General features: G+C 35.2%; 1 protein-coding gene across 3 annotated transcripts in view; it reads left to right on the top strand.

Moving 5' to 3' along the window:
- The window catches only part of LOC133665232 (TRAF family member-associated NF-kappa-B activator-like), a 58,541-nt gene extending 37,442 nt beyond the window's left edge, over window positions 1-21,099 (top strand). The window contains exons 5-8 of one of the 3 annotated variants that reach the window (XM_062070484.1): window positions 7,497-7,549; window positions 7,620-7,738; window positions 14,073-14,422; window positions 20,753-21,099. In XM_062070484.1, coding sequence (XP_061926468.1) covers window positions 7,497-7,549; window positions 7,620-7,738; window positions 14,073-14,422; window positions 20,753-20,935 — 705 coding nt within the window. In that variant the 3' untranslated portion in view covers window positions 20,936-21,099. Of the gene's footprint in view, window positions 1-7,496; window positions 7,550-7,619; window positions 7,781-14,072; window positions 14,423-20,752 lie in introns of all 3 variants that reach the window. The other 2 variants (XM_062070483.1, XM_062070482.1) reach the window with 2 other exon arrangements.
- Window positions 21,100-21,696: the final 597 nt, after the last annotated feature.

The following is a 21,696-nucleotide window of genomic DNA, read 5'->3' as shown; positions in this document are numbered from 1 at the left end:
AAATTGAACAATCTCCCACGGCACACCAGACTGTATTATACAGCATGAATAGTATAAATACAGTCTATTATACATCATTATTCACATGTGAATAACATAAATACAGTCTATTATACAGCATTATTCACATGTGAATAACATAAATGCAGTCTATTATACACCATTATTCACATGTGAATAACATAAATACAGTCTATTATACAGCATTAGTCACATGTAAATATAAATACAGTCCATTATACAGCATTATTCACATGTGAATAATATAAATACAGTCTATTATACAGCATTATTCACATGTGAATAATATAAATACAGTCTATTATACAGCATTATTCACATGTAAATAACATAAATACAGTCTATTATACAGCATTATTCACATGTGAATAATATAAATACAGTCTATTATACAGCATTATTCACATGTGAATAATATAAATACAGTCTATTATACATCATTATTCACATGTGAATAACATAAATACAGTCTATTATACAGCATTATTCACATGTGAATAACATAAATGCAGTCTATTATACAGCATTATTCACATGTGAATAACATAAATACAGTCTATTGTACACCATTATTCACATGTAAATAACATAAATACAGTCTATTATACAGCATTAGCCACATGTGAATAATATAAATACAGTCTATTATACAGCATTATTCACATGTGAATAATATAAATACAGTCTATTGTAAAGCATTATTCACATGTGAATAACATAAATACAGTCTATTATACAGCGTTATTCACATGTGAATAACATAAATACAGTCTATTATACAGCATTATTCACATGTGAATAACATAAATACAGTCTATTATACAGCATTATTCACATGTGAATAACATAAATACAGTCTATTATACAGAATTATTCACATGTGAAAAACATAAATACAGTCTATTATACAGCATTATTCAAATGTGAATAACAAACACAGTCTATTATACAGCATTATTCACATGTGAATAACATAAATACAGTCTATTATACAGCATTATTCACATGTGAATAATATAAATACAGTCTATTATACAGCATTATTCACATGTGAATAACATAAATACAGTCTATTATATATTATTTTTTACACTAGAGTGCCGCTGCACAGTGGTTGAAAAACACTACAGTAAGCAGCACATAATTACTATCATGCAACACTCCCATTAACTTCACTCTCACGTCGCAAGAGGGCGCCAGAGGATAACTTGGAACGCTTGACTTGATCTCCATTTATCAAGCGGCAACTACATCTACACTGGAACAACTCACAATTGATTTATTTACAGACATACATGCTCAAGGACACAACGAGCATGACAAAGTTGGTAGAAGGTGGGGATTGAACCAGGAACCCTCAGTTTGCTGGCACGGCCACTCTGCCAACCTGCGCCACGCCATCCCCTAATATAATACACATAATATACAAAATACAGCACAATACACTTCCTTTCAAATCTTTCAATGTAAACAAGTAAATATTTCTCATTTGTAGTCAAAATATGTAAACAAATGTCATACAATCCCCTCCATGGTCATTCTCCAGTGAGATGAAGAACTTGTTTTGAGGTCTTCTGAGGAAGAACATACGACTTTTGAGCATCACAAGGCACACAACTTCACAGGATTAGTACATATAACTCATACATTTTATTGATCATTTCCAGGCCATTTTAAGTTTTTAAAGCTTAAAAAGGATAGGATAGGATAGGTCTTTATTGTCATTGCGCAAGTACAACGGAACTTTGTTTTCAGCACAAACCCGTTCAAGATGACACAAACAAACAGGGTACAGGATTACAGAACAGGAACGCTGATAGGTCGCCACAAGGCGCCCCGTAAAAGATGGGAAAAAGGTAAACGCTGGGGAAGGATGAGTAAAAAAATACAATGTAGACTGGGCTCCTAAGGGGGCCTAGTCTGGAGTGGGAAAAAACCTCCATAGCAAAGCACATATACAACATACATCTCGAGATATCTAGCAGGGGAGGGGAGTGAGGGGGCCATGGTGGCTGGCTGCAGCTCTCAGGCGCTGCCCTGAAGGAATTGCGTGTGAATGCTCCAATGCTGAAGTTGAAGTGAAATGCTGACGGAATGTAGTATGAATGCAAGAATAGTTGGAATGTTGGAATGGTTTGAATGTTGAAGAGTTTGAATTTCCAGGAAAATTGGAATTTGGTTTGGAACTTGGGAAAGTGTTAGTTGGATGAGTCGACTGTGTTGATGTTGGAATGGTTTGAATAGGTTGAAAAATTTGAGAATTGTGGAAGTTCCCCAAAAAATGGACACTTCATTTTGAAATGTCCCTGAAAACTGTGAATTCTTGGAAATCCGGGAATCGGTCAAGAAATGTTGACGGAGTAACATTTTTAATTGAGAAATGGCGTTAAGGAAATTCGGGAAAACCGGGAATTTTTTCCAGTTCTGGTTAAGTGAATAAGCGGTAGAAAAATGGATGGATGGATGGTTAAGAGGAATGTTTTGACAGTGGAATTGTCAAAGTGGGTTGGAAAATGTGGAAGGAGTAGTCGACAGAAAAAAGGGTGAAAAAAGTGTTTGAAAAAACAGGAATCTGTGGAATTTTTTTGAACTTGGAAAAATGACAGTTTGAATGTCCAGGATGAGTGGAATATTTTGAAGGTGGAATGGTTACAATCGTTTGAAAAATGTGGAAATGGTAGAAGCTTGAAAAATGGCCAATTCATTTTTAAGGGGAAAAATGTCCCGGAAAACCTGGAATTCTGGGAAATCTGGGAATTTTCCGCGATTCCGGAACAGGCTGAACAGTTTGAAGTTGGAATGGTTTGAAATGGATAAAACATGTGGGAGTTGTGGAACTTTGAAAAATTTCCCATTCTTTTCAATGGGAATTTCGTAGAAATTTGGGAATCTCGGGAAAAGCAGGAATTTTTTGAAAAATGTTAAAAGACTTGAATGTTCTGAATGAGTTTAAAGGGTTAGTGTTGGAATTTTTCAAATCGGTCGAGAAATGTTGAAGTAGTAACATTTTTAATTGAGAAAGGGTATTACGGAATTCCTGGAATTTTGGGAAAACCAGGAATTTTTCAAGTTCAAAAAACAACTTAGTTTTTTGTCCTGATTAAGAGGAATGATTTGACGGTGGAACGGTTGAAGTGGGTTGAAAAATATGGGAGGAGTAGTCGACAGAAAAAAGGGTGAAAAATGCGTCTGAAAAAAAGGTAATTTCGGGAATTCCTGGAATTTTTTGGAACTTGGAAAAATGACAGTTTGAATGTCCAGGATGAGTGGAATATGTTGAAGGTGGAATGGTTAGAATCGTTTGAAAAATGTGGAAATGGTGGAAGCTTGAAAAATGGCCTATTAAGTTTGAATGGGAAAATGTCCTGGAAAATCTGGAATTCTGGGAAATGTGGGAATATTTGGAATTTTCTGCTATTCCGGAACAGACTGAACAGTTTGAAGTTGGAACGATTTGAAACGGATACAAAATGTGGGAGTTGTGGAACTTTGAAAAATGTCATTTTCTTTTCAATGGGAATTTCATAGAAATTTGGGGAAAAGCGGGAATTTTTGGGAAAATGTTAAAAGACTTGAATGTTCTGAATGAGTCTAAAGGGTTGGTGTTGGAATGTTTCAAATCGGTCGAGAAATGTTGAAGTAGTAACATTTTTAATTGAGAAATGGCGTTAAGGAATTTCGGGAAAACCGGGAATTTTTTCCTGTTCAAAAAACAACTTAGATTTTTGTCCTGATTAAGAGGAATGTTTTGACAGTGGAATTGTCAAAGTGGGTTGAAAAATGTGGAAGGAGTAGTCTCCAGAAAAAAGGGTGAAAAATGCGTTTGAAAAAAATGATAATTCTGGGAATTCCTGGAATTTTTTTGAACTTGGAAAAATGACAGTTTGAATGTCCAGGATGAGTGGAATATGTTGAAGGTGGAATGGTTTGAATGGGTTGAAAAATGTAGAAAAGGTACAAGTTTGAAGAATGGCCAATTCATTTTGAGGGTGAAACATTTCCCGTAAAACCTGGAATTCTTGGAAATCTGGGAATTTTTGGAATTTTCCACGATTCCGGAACAGGCTGAACAGTTTGAAGTTGGAATGGTTTGAAATGGATAAAACATGTGGGAGTTGTGGAACCTTGAAAAATTTCCCATTCTTTTCAATGGGAATATTATAGAAATTTGGGAATCTCGGGAAAAGCGGGAATTTTTGGAAAAATGTTAAAAGACTTGAATGTTCTGAATGAGTTTAAAGGGTTAGTGTTGGAATTTTTCAAATCGGTCGAGAAATGTTGAAGTAGTAACATTTTTAATTGAGAAAGGGTATTACGGAATTCCTGGAATTTTGGGAAAACCAGGAATTTTTCCAGTTCAAAAAACAACTTAGTTTTTTGTCCTGATTAAGAGGAATGATTTGACGGTGGAACGGTTGAAGTGGGTTGAAAAATATGGAAGAAGCAGTCTCCCGAAAAAAGGGTGAAAAATGCGTCTGAAAAAAAGTTAATTTTGGGAATTCCTGGAATTTTTTGGAACTTGGAAAAATGACAGTTTGAATGTCCAGGATGAGTGGAATATGTTGAAGGTGGAATGGTTAGAATTGTTTGAAAAATGTGGAAATGGTGGAAGCTTGAAAAATGGCCAATTCATAATTAAGGGGAAAAATGTCCCGGAAAACCTGGAATTCTGGGAAATCTGGGAATTTTCCGCGATTCCGGAACAGGCTGAACAGTTTGAAGTTGGAATGGTTTGAAATGGATAAAACATGTGGGAGTTGTGGAACTTTGAAAAATTTCCCATTCTTTTCAATGGGAATTTCGTAGAAATTTGGGAATTTCGGGAAAAGCGGGAATTTTTGGGAACATGTTAAAAGACTTGAATGTTCTGAATGAGTTTAAAGGGTGGATGTTGGAATTTTTCAAATCGGTCGAGAAATGTTGAAGTAGTAACATTTTTAATTGAGAAAGGGTATTACGGAATTCCTGGAATTTTGGGAAAACCAGGAATTTTTCCAGTTCAAAAAACAACTTTGTTTTTTTGTCCTGATTAAGAGGAGTGATTTGACGGTGGAACGGTTGAAGTGGGTTGAAAAATATGGAAGGAGCAGTCTCCAGAAAAAATGGTGAAAAATGCGTCTGAAAAAAAGTTAATTTCGGGAATTCCTGGAATTTTTTTGAACTTGGAAAAATGACAGTTTGAATGTCCAGGATGAGTGGAATATGTTGAAGGTGGAATGGTTAGAATCGTTTGAAAAATGTGGAAATGGTGGAATCTTGAAAAATGGCCAATTCATTTTTAAGGGGAAAAATGTCCCGGAAAACCTGGAGTTCTGAGAAATCTGGGAATTTTCTGCGATTCCGGAACAGGCTGAACAGTTTGAAGTTGGAATGGTTTGAAACAGATAAAACATGTGGGAGTTGTGGAACTTTGAAAAATGTCCCATTCTTTTCAATGGGAATTTCATAGAAAATTGGGAATTTTGGGAAAAGCGGGAATTTTTTGAAAAATGTTAAAAGACTTGAATGTTCTGAAACAGTTTAAAGGGTTAGTGTTGGAATTTTTCAAATCGGTCGAGAAATGTTGAAGTAGTAACATTTTTAATTGAAAAATGGTATTACGGAATTCCTGGAATTTTGGGAAAACCAGGAATTTTTCCAGTTCAAAAAACAACTTTGTTTTTTTGTCCTGATTAAGAGGAGTGATTTGACGGTGGAACGGTTGAAGTGGGTTGAAAAATATGGAAGGAGCAGTCTCCAGAAAAAAGGGTGAAAAATGCGTCTGAAAAAAAGTTAATTTTGGGAATTCCTGGAATTTTTTGGAACTTGAAAAAATGACAGTTTGAATGTCCAGGATGAGTGGAATATGTTGAAGGTGGAATGGTTAGAATTGTTTGAAAAATGTGGAAATGGTGGAAGCTTGAAAAATGGCCAATTCATTATTAAGGGGAAAAATGTCCCGGAAAACCTGGAATTCTTGGAAATCTGGGAATTTTTGGAATTTTCCGCGATTCTGGAATAGGCTGAACAGTTTGGAGTTGGAATGGTTTGAAATGGATAAATATTGTGGGGGTTGTGGAACTTTGAAAAATGTCCCATTCTTTTCAATGGGAATTTCATAATTCCCATTGAAATTCCCATTTATTCGGGAAAAGCGGGAATTTTTTGGAAAATGTTAAAATACTTGGAAAAATGATAGTTTGAATGTCCAGGATGAGTGGAATATGTTGAATGTGGAAATGGTGGAAGTTTGAAAAATGGCCAATTCATTTTTAAGGGGAAAAATGTCCTGGAAAACCTGGAATTCTAGGAATTTTTGGAATTTGCTGCGATTCCGGAACAGACTGAACAGTTTGAAGTTGGAACGATTTGAAACGGATACAAAATGTGGGAGTTGTGGAACTTTGAAATATGTCATTTTCTTTTCAATGGGAATTTCATAGAAATTTGGTAATTTCGGGAAAAGCGGGAATTTTTTGTAAAATGTTAAAAGACTTGAATGTTCTGAATGAGTCTAAAGGGTTGGTGTTGGAATGTTTCAAATCGGTCGAGAAATGTTGAAGTAGTAACATTTTTAATTGAGAAATGGCGTTAAGGAATTTCGGGAAAACCGGGAATTTTTTCCAGTTCAAAAAACAACTTAGTTTTTTGTCCTGATTAAGAGGAATGTTTTGACAGTGGAATTGTCAAAGTGGGTTGAAAAATGTGGAAGGAGTAGTCTCCAGAAAAAAGGGTGAAAAATGCGTTTGAAAAAAATGATAATTCTGGTAATTCCTGGAATTTTTTTGAACTTGGAAAAATGACAGTTTGAATGTCCAGGGTGAGTGGAATATGTTGAAGGTGGAATGGTTTGATTGGGTTGAAAAATGTAGAAAAGGTGCAAGTTTGAAGAATGGCCAATTCATTTTGAATGGGAAACATTTCCCGGAAAACCTGGAATTCTTGGAAATCTGGGAATTTTTGGAATTTTCCGCGATTCTGGAATAGGCTGAACAGTTTGGAATTGGAACGGTTTGAATCGGATAAAACATGTAGGAGTTGTGAAACTTTGAAATATATCCCATTCTTTTCAATGGGAATTTCATAGAAATTTGGGAATTTCGGGAAAAGCGGGAATTTTTTGGGAAATGTTAAAATACTTTAAAAAAAATTGAACTTGGAAAAATTATAGTTTGAATGTCCAGGATGAGTCGAATATGTTGAAGGTGGAAATGGTGGAAGTTTGAAAAATGGCCAATTCATTTTTAAGGGGAATTCTGGGAAATCTGGAAGAATAGTAACATATTAATTTTGGTGTAGAAAACTATGTGTGAATGTTTTGAAACGTTCACACAATGACTTATTTCAAGAAATATTACCAAGACAATGTTTGCTCATTACAAGCAAAAACAACTGGTATTATTATTTTGTTACTCATATTTTCCAATGTAGAGCTTGTTCCGTAAACTTCCCTCCGACTCCGAGTGATTTGTGTCTTTTGCTTCTTGTTCCTGTAGGACAACACGGCTGCTGTCACTCCTGCGAGGCCTGTCCACGGCAGCGTTGAGTAGTACGTCCTTTCTCTCGTAACATGGACACACGTCTCCGCGTTTCTCTCTCACCCGTCACTGCTGTGTCAGTCAGGACATGCTGGGGGCCCTGGAGGCCATTCATGGAACCTTCCGGCAGATCCGCTCCCTATCTCGGAGGCAGAAAGATCAACTCAAGAGATTCTGCGGAGGACTTGAGATGGCAAACGGTACTCAAGAATATAGAATACAAGACGCCAAATATTGCAACAGTATGTAGTATCTATTAACATTCATAATAACATGTAATATTTACATATTTTGATCATGCTGTAAGTATGTATGTAGTATCTAGTAACATTCATAATAACATGTAATATTTACATATTTTGATCATGCTGTAAGTATATATGTAATGTAGTAACATTCATAATAACATGTAGTATTTACATATTTTGATCATGCTGTAAGTATATACAGTATGTAATGTAGTAACATTCATAATAACATGTAATATTTACATATTTTGATCATGCTGTAAGTATATATGTAATGTAGTAACATTCATAATAACATGTAGTATTTACATATTTTGATCACGCTGTAAGTATGTATCTAGTATCTAGTAACATTCATAATAACATGTAGTATTGACATATTTTGATCATGCTGTAAGTATATACAGTATGTAATGTAGTAACATTCATAATAACATGTAATATTTACATATTTTGATCATGCTGTAAGTATATATGTAATGTAGTAACATTCATAATAACATGTAGTATTTACATATTTTGATCACGCTGTAAGTATATATGTAGTATCTAGTAACATTCATAATAACATGTAATATTGACATATTTTGATCATGCTGTAAGTATATACAGTATGTAATGTAGTAACATTCATAATAACATGTCGTATTTACATATTTTGATCACACTGTAAGTATATATATAATGTAGTAACATTCATAATAACATGTAATATTTACATATTTTGATCATGCTGTAAGTATATATGTAGTATCTAGTAACATTCATAATAACATGTAATATTTACATATTTTGATCACGCTGTAAGTATATATGTAGTATCTAGTAACATTCATAATAACATGTAATATTGACATATTTTGATCATGCTGTAAGTATATACAGTATGTAATGTAGTAACATTCATAATAACATGTCGTATTTACATATTTGGATCATGCTGTAAGTATATATGTAGTATCTATTAACATTCATAATAACATGTAATATTTACATATTTTGATCATGCTGTAAGTATATATGTAATGTAGTAACATTCATAATAACATGTCGTATTTACATATTTTGATCATGCTGTAAGTATATATGTAGTATCTAGTAACATTCATAATAACATGTAATATTTACATATTTTGATCATACTGTAAGTATATATGTAATGTAGTAACATTCATAATAACATGTAGTATTTACATATTTTGATTACAATTTTTTAAAATTGTTTTTTAATTTTTAATCTTCTTTTTTTTAATATTTTTTTATTTATTCATTTGATAGGGAAAGCATAATACAGGTACTGAGAAACAGACGCTTTTATCCCTCGCCCCGCAACCCCCCAAAAAATACAAATAAAATAAAATGAAAAAATTATAAAATAAAATATACAATAATTTGATCATGCTGTAAGTATATATGTAATGTAGTAACAACATTCATAATAACATCTCATATTTACATATTTTGATTAGGTTGTAAGTATATACTGTATGTAGTATCTATTAACATTCATAATAACATGTGATATTTCCATATTTTGATCATGCTGTAAGTACAGTATATACAGTATGTAATGTAGTAACATTCATAATAAAATGTCATATTTACATATTGTGATCATGCTGTAAGTATATACTGTACAGAATGTAGTATCTATTAACATTCATAATATGTAATATTTACATATTTTGATCATACTGTAAGTATATACAATATGTAGTATCTATTAACATTCATAATAACATGTACTATTTACATATTTGGATCATGCTGTAAGTATATATGTAATGTAGTAACATTCATAATAACATGTCATATTTACATATTTTGATCATGCTGTAAGTATATATGTAGTATCTAGTAACATTCATAATAACATGTAATATTGACATATTTTGATCATGCTGTAAGTATATATGTAGTATCTAGTAACATTCATAACAACATGTAATATTGACATATTTTGATCATGCTGTAAGTATATATGTAGTATCTAGTAACATTCATAATAACATGTCGTATTTACATATTTTGATCATGCTGTAAGTATATATGTAGTATCTAGTAACATTCATAATAACATGTGATATTTACATATTTTGATCATGCTGTAAGTATATATGTAGTATCTAGTAACATGCATAATAACATGTCGTATTTACATATTTTGATCATGCTGTAAGTATGTATGTAGTATCTAGTAACATTCATAATAACATGTAATATTTACATATTTTGATCATGCTGTAAGAATATACAGTATGTAGTATCTATTAACATTCATAATATGTAATATTTACATATGTTGATCATGCTGTAAGTATATATGTAGTATCTAGTAACATTCATAATAACATGTCATATTTACATATTTTGATCATGCTGTAATTATATATGTAGTATCTAGTAACATTCATAACAACATGTAATATTGACATATTTTGATCATGCTGTAAGTATATATGTAGTATCTAGTAACATTCATAATAACATGTCGTATTTACATATTTTGATCATGCTGTAAGTATATATGTAGTATCTAGTAACATTCATAATAACATGTAATATTTACATATTTTGATCATGCTGTAAGTATACATGTAGTATCTAGTAACATGCATAACATGTCGTATTTACATATTTTGATCATGCTGTAAGTATGTATGTAGTATCTAGTAACATTCATAATAACATGTAATATTTACATATTTTGATCATGCTGTAAGAATATACAGTATGTAGTATCTATTAACATTCATAATATGTAATATTTACATATTTTGATCATGCTGTAAGTATATATGTAGTATCTAGTAACATTCATAATAACATGTAATATTTACATATTTTGATCATGCTGTAATTATATATGTAGTATCTAGTAACATTCGTAATAACATATTGATCATATTAAGCATACGGCGGCGTATTCATTTCATCAGAAGCATCACAACGTTCACTTTCCCTTCAACAACAACAACCCGACTAATAATCATTGCAGACTTGATGAGAGACAACAAAGACTACTTTGGGACAAACGATGATCCAGAAACGTCTATTTTTGAGCCTGAATATAAGGAGGATGACCTACAAGTTTTAGAAGCTTTGTGCTAAACAGATGCAGCTTGAGTCAAACACTAAGCATCATGTAGCAGTGTTGCTAAGTGCTAAACAAGATATACAAACATAATAAAACAATCTCTTACTGTACAATGTCTGCTCTGACTGGGATAAAGACTGATGGGATGTTTATATCTTCCCCTTTACATCAACAATTCAGCATAATCCTCACAAAGGGTTAAAAAAAAGTGTTTTTTTTCATGTCTTTCTGGCCATCTCCGGGTCTAAGTTAGATGTCAAAGTTGACCAACTTGTGGGTTTATGTCCACAACCTTCTACTATCCAGGTGAGAAACATGATTTATCATCTAGAATTAACTTTCACCAAGTCAGAGATGATGCAGCAGCTCAATATGTCAGGATAGCAGCATAAGCTAGTTAGCTCTGCTAAAAATAGTCCGTCTGCGTTAGCACTTGTAATAACAACATCGCTAATACTTGTTAATATTCAGGTCATGACATGTACATGGAGTATTGTTGGCACTTTGTGGATGTGTTTTAGAGTACTTTATGGGTACAATAGTGTTCTCCCAATATCTACATTAAATATTCTTATATTGTTATATAAAAGTGATGCGTCATATATTTAAATGTACATTTACACTATATACAGCTGTGTACTATTGAAATGTATATTAGATGGTGCACCACCTGCACACTATATATATAGCTGTGTACTATTTAATGTATATTACAAACCCCGTTTCCATATGAGTTGGGAAATGGTGTTAGATGTAAATATAAACGGAATACAATGATTTGCAAATCATTTTCAAGCCATATTCAGTTGAATATGCTACAAAGACAACATATTTCATGTTCAAACTCATAAACTTTATTTTTTTTTTTGCAAATAATAATTATTAACTTAGAATTTCATGGCTGCAACACGTGCCAAAGTAGTTGGGAAAGGGCATGTTCACCACTGTGTTACATGGCCTTTCCTTTTAACAACACAGTCCGGGGGTCTCCGTTGTGGTATTTTAGGCTTCATAATGCGCCACACATTTTCAATGGGAGACAGGTCTGGACTACAGGCAGGCCAGTCTAGTACCCGCACTCTTTTACTATGAAGCCACGTTGATGTAACACGTGGCTTGGCATTGTCTTGCTGAAATAAGCAGGGGCGTCCATGGTAACGTTGCTTGGATGGCAACATATGTTGCTCCAAAAGCTGTATTTACCTTTCAGCATTAATGGCGCCTTCACAGATGTGTAAGTTACCCATGTCTTGGGCACTAATACACCCCCATACCATCACACATGCTGCCTTTTACACTTTGACCCTATAACAATCCGGATGGTTCTTTTCCTCTTTGGTCCGGAGGACACGACGTCCACAGTTTCCAAAAACAATTTAAAATGTGGACTCGTCAGACCACAGAACACTTTTCCACTTTGCATCAGTCCATCTTAGATGAGCTCAGGCCCAGCGAAGCCGACGGCGTTTCTGGGTGCTGTTGATAAACGGTTTTCGCCTCGCATAGGAGAGTTTTAACGTGCACTTACAGATGTAGCGACCAACTGTAGTTACTGACAGTGGGTTTCTGAAGTGTTCCTGAGCCCATGTGGTGATATCCTTTACACACTGATGTGGCTTGTTGATGCAGTACAGCCTGAGGGATGGAAGGTCACGGGCTTAGCTGCTTACGTGCAGTGATTTCTCCACATTCTCTGAACCCTTTGATGATATTACGGAGCCTAGATGGTGAAATCCCTCAATTCCTTGCAATAGCTGCTTGAGAAAGGTTGTTCTTAAACTGTTCAACAATTTGCTCAGGCATTTGTTGACAAAGTGGTGATCCTCGCCTAGGGATGATACTCGAAACCGGTTTTCCCGGTTGTTTGATAAGAAAAGATCCGAGTCCTCGGACTCGAATCCCTTTTTGAGAACCGGTACCCGTTATCGAGACCACTATAGTAAAGGAAAAGAGTTGATTCTTTATTCGAATCCCGTCCCGACCAGAAATGCTCCGTGGGACATCACAAGAATTGACGTCACGTAGCTCAGTCATTAGGCGCAGATAGCGAAAGCAGGAAAACAATGGACGGGAAAAAGCGCTCCAAGGTGTAATAAAGTTCAAAACAAAAGCTATAATCCATCGAATAACTTTACTGAGAGATTTGAGCAGGGTAAAACACATGACCAACACTTTTACCACCAACCGGAAACATAGCAACCAGGCTAGCAACGCACCTCCTTTACGGCAGCTGTCGCAACCTTCTTAAAACAACCGCAGCACATACATATATATACAACACTGCAGCACATACATATATATACAACACTGCAGCACATACATATATATACAACATATCTCCCTTTTTTAACTTTAGTTTTTCTTTCCTTGTAAACGTTACAAAATCACACTGTAGATGTGTTGTCTGTCTAATTATAAATAATGCAGACGAGGCGTGTTGGCTGAGTTCTTGACGTTTACGTTCACAGCGTGGCAACATGCAACACTTTTCGGGGCTACCGCGCATGCTCGTCACTCCCGTTGCATGCTGGGTAGTGTAGTTGTTATATTCTCTCGCTCATAACATTTTCCCCCCTATAAAGAAATAATGTTAACTCAATAAAGTGTATTTCTTTTTTTAGCTTTAACTTTTCATTTTTTTTAGCACTGTAACCACATTTGCAAACAACTTTTCTCTTCATAGAATGTTCTTTCAATAAAGAAATAAAGTGCAAAAATGTCAAAGCATCATAACAAACAGTTATGTTCCAATAGCAGCAGAAGTGCACTTTTTGGAGAGCTGTATTATTTTCAGTTTTGTGCCCAAGGGACTGATTTTATTTAACACTATATTATTATTTATACACCTATAGTGATCACAGAGACAGCTTGTTTTTGTGTTACTGTATATATTTGTTTCTCTGAAAAATCCTACTTAATATACTTTGGGTAACAACAGTCAATATTTATTTATTTATTTTATTTTTTTAGGTGGGTAACAGTCAATATTTATTTATTTATTAGATTTTATTTTTTTATTATATAATAAAAGTGAGCTTTTGTTAAACCAAATATTGTGTTTTTTTCCATATACAACAACCTATCTGGACTCCATAAGAGAATCGATAAGGAATCGGTTCGATAAGAGGATTTGATAACAGGAGTGTGAGCAGCTCTGCAACAGCAAAAGTGTGTGTGTGTGTTCCACAGACCAGCAGTTCTCCATGCCCATCCAGTGCACGGACCACACGGCGGACAAAGAACCAGCCGTGTCACCTCCCTCCCTGGCGTCGCGCGGCGCCAGCCCCGACGACAAGGACTTTGTGGACTCTCTCACCAACCTCAGCGTCAAGTTCCCGCCCTCGGCGGACAGCGAGTACGACTTCCTGAACAGCGCCCCGCAGAGACACCTGGGTCCCGGCGAGATGCGGCCCCCCCCCGGCGGCGAGGAAGAGGCGGTGCCCTCGGAACTGCCCGCCGTGCCTTTTGTCTACCCGCCGTTCCCCCTCCACACCGTGTGCCGCTCCTCCTCCCCGGAGGACGTGCGAGGACCCCAGCAGGTGAGAGAAGCACATGACCCGTTTTAGGTCCTCACTTACACATTTTATGTAACTAATTGTTGTTTACTTCACATGTAGTCAACACTACTAGTTACAGGAGTGTAGTTGTCACTACTAGTTACAGGAGTGTATCGTCACTACTAGTTACAGGAGTGTATCGTCACTACTAGTTACAGGAGTGTAGTTGTCACTACTAGTTACAGGAGTGTAGTCAACACTACTAGTTACAGGGGTGTAGTTGTCACTACAAGTTACAGGAGTGTAGTCGTCACTACTAGTTACAGGAGTGTATCGTCACTACTAGTTACAGGAGTGTAGTCGTCACTACTAGTTACAGGAGTGTAGTCAACACTACTAGTTATAGGAGTGTAGTCGTCACTACTAGTTACAGGAGTGTAGTCGTCACTACTAGTTATGGGAGTGTAGTCGTCACTACTAGTTACAGGAGTGTAGTCGTCACTACTAGTTACAGGAGTGTAGTCGTCACTACTAGTTACAGGAGTGTATCGTCACTACTAGTTACAGGAGTGGTGTTCCTCAAGGCTCCGCTTTAGGTCCTCTCTTACTTACACATTTTTATGTAAACCATACGCAAAACTGGTGGGAGGAGCTATTTTTTATTATTTTAAAGGTGGTGCTAGAGATCCAATCTAAAGTTTGAAAGGTGGTGCTCGAGATCCAATTTAAAGATGGAAAGGTGGTGCTAGAGATCCAGTTTAAAGTTTGAAAGGTGGTGCTAGAGATCCAATCTAAAGTTTGAAATGTGGTGCTAGAGATCCAATTTAAAGTTTGAAAGGTGGTGCTAGAGATCCAATCTAAAGTTTGAAAGGTGGTGCTAGAGATCCAATTTAAAGTTTGAAGGGTGGTGCTAGAGATCCAATCTAAAGTTTGAAAGGTGGTGCTCGAGAGCCAATTGAAAGTTTTAAAGGTAGCGCAAGAGAGCCAATTTCAAATTTGAAAGGTGGTGCTAGAGAGCCAATTGAAAGTTTGAAAGGTGGTGCTAGAGAGCCAATTGAAAGTTTGAAAGGTGGTGCTAGAGAGTCAATTGAAAGTTTGAAAGGTGGTGCTAGAGAGTCAATTTAAAATTTGAAAGGTGGTGCTCGATAGCCAATTGAAAGTTTGAAAGGTGGTGCTAGAGAGTCAATTGAAAGTTTGAAAGGTGGTGCTAGAGAGCCAATTGAAAATTTGAAAGGTGGTGCTCGATAGCCAATTGAAAGTTTGAAAGGTGGTGCTAGCGAGTCAATTGAAAGTTTGAAAGGTGGTGCTCGATAGCCAATTGAAAGTTTGAAAGGTGGTGCTAGAGAGCCAATTGAAAGTTTGAAAGGTGGTGCTTGATAGCAATTGAAAGTTTGAAAGGTGGTGCTAGAGAGTCAATTGAAAGTTTGAAAGGTGGTGCTAGAGCAGGGGTCACCAACGCGGTGCCCGCGGGCACCTGGTCGCCCGTAAGGACCAGATGAGTCGCCCGCGGGCCTGTTCTAAAAAAAAAAAAAAAAAAATTAAAAAAAAAAAAAAAAAAATTTTTTTTTTTTTTTTTTTTTTTTTTTTTAAATTAAATCTACATAGAAAAAACACAATATACACTTTCAATCAGTGCATCAACTCAAACAACCTCCCCCATGCACACTCATCCACACCCACTCACACAAAAGGGGTTATTTCTTTCTGCTACCAATATTCTGGTTCCCACAACATAGACAACACATCTGCAAGGGACACAGTCCCTGAAGCACACATGATTGTATAGGCTGCTGGTCCACTAACATTTTCATTAATTACTATTTTTTATGTAATTATTTTTATATTGTTTTACTTTCTTTTTTATCCAAGAAAAAGTTTTTTATTTATTTATCTTATTTTATTTATTTTTTTTTAAAAAGGGCCTTATCTTCAACAGACCAGGTTGTCAATGATATTAGATTTGTTTAAAGGTTTTTTTTAAACCAGGCCCAGTCCAAATAATGTCCAAGTCGGACTCAGCAACACACACCTTCATTCATGTACACAGAAAAAAATTAGGGAACACAACAGATTGCATATAATTTATATCAAAATTACATTTTCAAAATAAGCATTTATGTACAGTCCAGATGATGTCCAGGTCACTCAAATTAGGGAACACAACAACAGATATCATATAATCTATAAACATAATTCTACTTTCAAAATAAGCTTTTTGAGGACTTCTCATCTTTTTTTCAATGTTTTTTGGCATCATTATCGTTTTCAACCATGTAACTTTCTAAAGTTAGAAAATACTGAATAAATGTCTTAAAGAAAGTAATACTAAGTGAATATCTGTTTTTGGCCTTAAAAATAAACATTTTACCGAGTACTATAATTAAATTGACTAAATCATGATTGTCAATGAACTCTCCTAAAATAACAGAAACCACATTAAGCTTCATAAACAAACCAATCCTTAAACACATTTTTTCAACTTCCACCCAAAACAAAGACACAATATGACAATACCAAAACAAATGCAGGGTGGATTCAGGCTCCTGACAACAAAATCGGCAATCATCTGACTCTGTCATATTCCATAATTTTAACATTTTCCCTGTGGGTAAGAAGTTATAAATAATTTTAATTTGAAAATAACGATTTTGCACATCGATATTGGTTTTATAGTCTAGTTTGAATATGGCATCCCATGGCAACGGGCAGTCAAAAAAGTCCTCCCATTTTCCATATGTGTTGTATGGGGCAGCCTTCAAAGATTTCTTTATTAAATACAAATTATATATTTTTCTATTTATTTTAGTTCCTTTTTGCCAACTATAATTTCTTATTAGAGGTTTACAAACTAATAATTTAGTAGTTCCATAATTAATTATTTGTTTCCATCTTTTCCCAATTACTCCAATTAGTTGATAAAATGAAAAGCTTGAGCAAGCATCACCATACATAGCTCTAAATTCATCATACTTCATCATTTTACCATCCTCATTGATAATATCATTGACAAAAATGATTCCTCTTTCAAACATATTTTTCCAAAAGAAAAGCTTTCCATCTATTACAATATTAGAGTTCATCCATATTAACTGCTGCAAAATATCGTCTCTTTTTTCTGGCACATCAAATTGAAAACACCACTATGAGTGGATTGTTTCCTTTATGTTTCCCAGCAGACTCTCTGGGAGGGGATCACTTGTAAAAAAGGATACAATTTCTTTTGATACAGTACATGTTTTTTGTCCAACAGGACACTTGTGTACCACTCAATGTTTAAATACATCTTTGGAACAATTGATGCTTTTAAAGACAGACACATAGCTTCAAGGTTGAGAAGTTTCAGGCCCCCATAGTCATACTCTTTGTACAAAACCTTTCTTTTAATCTTTTCTGGTTTTCCGTTCCAGACAAAATCGAAGACCCTCCGCTCATAAATCTTAAAAAAGTTTTGTGATGGAGCTGGTAATGACAAAAACAAATAAATAAATTGAGGAATAATTAACGAGTTGGCAATAGACATTTTACCATACAAGGTTAGGGAATTCCCTTTCCATAATTGCATAATTTTGTCCAGCTTTCTTAGTCGATTATCATAATTTACTGAGCCTAGATCTTCCAGATTTTCTGGGACAACAACACCAAGTATGTTAACTGGTCCATCTGTCCACAAAACAGGCACTTTGCATTCCATTCGAAAGGACGTTCCCTTTAGATTTCCGATCCTTAACATTTTACATTTATCATAATTAAGCTTAAGGCCAGATTGCTGTGAAAATATGTCCAAAAGATTAAGAAGGTTCCGCAAACAATGAGGAAAAATCTTATCTTTGTGAATCAGCCTTTTCTGACATGAACTTCATCAAGAACAAACACAGAACACGCCTCACTGATGCACATCTGCAAGACTCACTCAGAGTTGCAGTGTCAAGTTACACACCAGAGTACAACACACTAGTTAACAGCATGCAATGCCAGGCTTCCCACTAACTGACAAAGAAACAGATAACAGATTTGGTGTCCAGTTCAAAGTGTGACATGATTTAAAAAATTGAGAGTTTACTTTTGTATTTTACATGAGTTATTATTTGTACAAACATGGTGCAAAGTAATTCATGATTTGTTAAAAAATGTTAGTGGCTAGCTAGTTAAAATGGGATATTGTGATTTCACAAGACTGTCTTAGAAGTGATCATTTGAAAATGTTCAATTTGAAAAATGTGCACTTAGAGAAAATATAAAAATAAAGTGTTGCATATTGATATTTATCTGTTTCTATATATATTTATTGTGAAAAATCATTAAGATGATCAGTGTTTCCACAAAGATAAATATCATTAATTATTAATAATAACAGAGTTAAAGGTAAATTGAGCAAATTGGCTACTTCTGGCAATTTATTTAAGTGTGTATCAAACTGGTAGCCCTTCGCATTAATCACTACCCAAGAAGTAGCCCTTGCTTTCAAAAAGGTTGGTGACCCCTGTGCTAGAGAGTCAATTTAAAATTTGAAAGGTGGTGCTCGATAGCCAATTGAAAGTTTGAAAGGTGGCGCTAGAGAGCCAATTGAAAGTTTGAAAGGTGGTGCTAGAGAGCCAATTGAAATTTTGAAAGGTGGTGCTAGAGAGCCAATTGAAAATTTGAAAGGTGGTGCTCGATAGCCAATTGAAAGTTTGAAAGGTGGTGCTAAAGAGACAATTGAAAGTTTGAAAGGTGGTGCTAAAGAGACAATTGAAAGTTTGAAAGGTGGTGCTAGAGAGCCAATTGAAAGTTTAAAAGGTGGCGCTAGAGAGCCAATTGAAAGTTTGAAAGGTGGCGCTAGAGAGCCAATTGAAAATTTGAAAGGTGGTGCTAGAGAGCCAATTGAAAATTTGAAAGGTGGTGCTATAGAGTCAATTGAAAGTTTGAAAGGTGGTGCTAGAGAGTCAATTTAAAATTTGAAAGGTGGTGCTCGATAGCCAATTGAAAGTTTGAAAGGTGGTGCTAGAGAGTCAATTGAAAGTTTGAAAGGTGGTGCTAGAGAGCCAATTGAAAATTTGAAAGGTGGTGCTCGATAGCCAATTGAAAGTTTGAAAGGTGGTGCTAGCGAGTCAATTGAAAGTTTGAAAGGTGGTGCTCGATAGCCAATTGAAAGTTTGAAAGGTGGTGCTAGAGAGCCAATTGAAAGTTTGAAAGGTGGTGCTTGATAGCCAATTGAAAGTTTGAAAGGTGGTGCTAGAGAGTCAATTGAAAGTTTGAAAGGTGGTGCTAGAGAGTCAATTTAAAATTTGAAAGGTGGTGCTCGATAGCCAATTGAAAGTTTGAAAGGTGGCGCTAGAGAGCCAATTGAAAGTTTGAAAGGTGGTGCTAGAGAGCCAATTGAAAGTTTGAAAGGTGGTGCTAGAGAGCCAATTGAAAATTTGAAAGGTAGTGCTCGACAGCCAATTGAAAGTTTGAAAGGTGGTGCTAAAGAGACAATTGAAAGTTTGAAAGGTGGTGCTAAAGAGACAATTGAAAGTTTGAAAGGTGGTGCTAGAGAGCCAATTGAAAGTTTAAAAGGTGGCGCTAGAGAGCCAATTGAAAGTTTGAAAGGTGGCGCTAGAGAGCCAATTGAAAATTTGAAAGGTGGTGCTAGAGCGCCAATTGAAAATTTGAAAGGTGGTGCTTGAGAGCCAATTGAAAATTTGAAAGGTGGTGCTATAGAGCCAATTGAAAATTTGAAAGGTGGTGCTAGAGAGCCAATTGAAAGTTTGAAAGGTGGTGCTAGCGAGTAAATTGAAAGTTTGAAAGGTGGTGCTCGATAGCCAATTGAAAGTTTGAAAGGTGGCGCTAGAGAGCCAATTGAAAGTTTGAAAGGTGGTGCTAGAGAGCCAATTGAAAGTTTGAAAGGTGGTGCTAGAGAGCCAATTGAAAATTTGAAAGGTGGTGTTAGAGAGCCAATTGAAAATTTCAAAGGTGGTGCTAGAGAGCCAATTGAAAATTTGAAAGGTGGTGTTAGAGAGCCAATTGAAAATTTCAAAGGTGGTGCTAGAGAGCCAATTGAAAATTTGAAAGGTGGTGTTAGAGAGCCAATTGAAAATTTCAAAGGTGGTGCTAGAGAGCCAATCTCGAAATGTCATTTTTGGTATCCCAAAATGTAAAATGTTTCAGGTTACTTGAGGCCCCTGCACAATATGGGGACTTTGTATGCATATAAGGGCCTCAAAAAGGCAATTTGAAATGGGCCCTGCTCCGCTGCTCGGGCCCTAATAATAATAATAATGAAGAGAGGAGGCCCCTAGCTTGCTGGAGATGTGGCCCCCAAGACAAGGTGGTGCAATGATCACCTCCAATAAGTTTTAAAAGCCTTCAACACAACACTTTTAGTGTAAACAATGACTCAAATGTCTGCTTCAGTCTCTGTGGCTCCCCCAGATGTTGGCCCCCCAGATGTTGGCCCCCCAGATGTGCGCTGAGGCGGCGGGGCCCGGCAGCAGCGTCCCGGACAAGTGTGCCTTCTGCCAGGCCGTGGTTCCTCAGGAGTGCATGAACAGCCACCTCTACTCCCACTTCTCCCCCGAGGAAGAACACCGGCAGTGAGGGCCCCCAGACTGTAAGTGTGGCCCCTGCTATGTTGACTGTAGGGGACCCAGCAGTGACTTCATGGACGGTACAATGATCTCAGACACTTTACTCCCACTTCATGAGGAAATAAAGTCAACATTTACTCTTGCAAACATCACTTTTCTTGCCAGGTGGACTTAAGTGGAATCATTATTTGTTTTTATATATTTTAAAATACAATTTGTCTTATTGACATTATTTTTTTTTTTTTTATATATATATTTTTAGTACAATTTGCCTTATTGACATCATTATTTGTTTTTTTTTATATATTTTTAGTACAATTTGCCTTATTGACATCATTATGTATATATATTAATAATATATATATATATATATATATATATATATATATATATATATATATATATATATATATATATATATATATATATATATATATATATATATATATATTTTAAATTTTCCTGAGGGAACTCTCCTGAAGGAATCAATAAAGTACTATCTATCTATTAGGTGATGTATTATATATTTAAAATTACAAATTGCCTTATTTGACATGTTTTTAGATATTTTAAAGTACAATTTGCCTAAGTGACATCATTATTTGATGTTTTTATATAATTTTAGTACAATTTGCCTTATTGACATTATTATTTGTTTTTATATATTTTAAAATACAAATTGCCTTATTTGATATATTTGTATATATTTTAAAGTACAATGTGCCTTATTGACATCATTATTTGATGTTTGTATATATTTTAAGTAGAATT

Source organism: Entelurus aequoreus, linkage group LG14 (assembly GCF_033978785.1).
Source record: "Entelurus aequoreus isolate RoL-2023_Sb linkage group LG14, RoL_Eaeq_v1.1, whole genome shotgun sequence".
Taxonomy (NCBI): domain Eukaryota; kingdom Metazoa; phylum Chordata; class Actinopteri; order Syngnathiformes; family Syngnathidae; genus Entelurus; species Entelurus aequoreus.
This window is presented reverse-complemented; position numbering and strand designations above follow the sequence as displayed.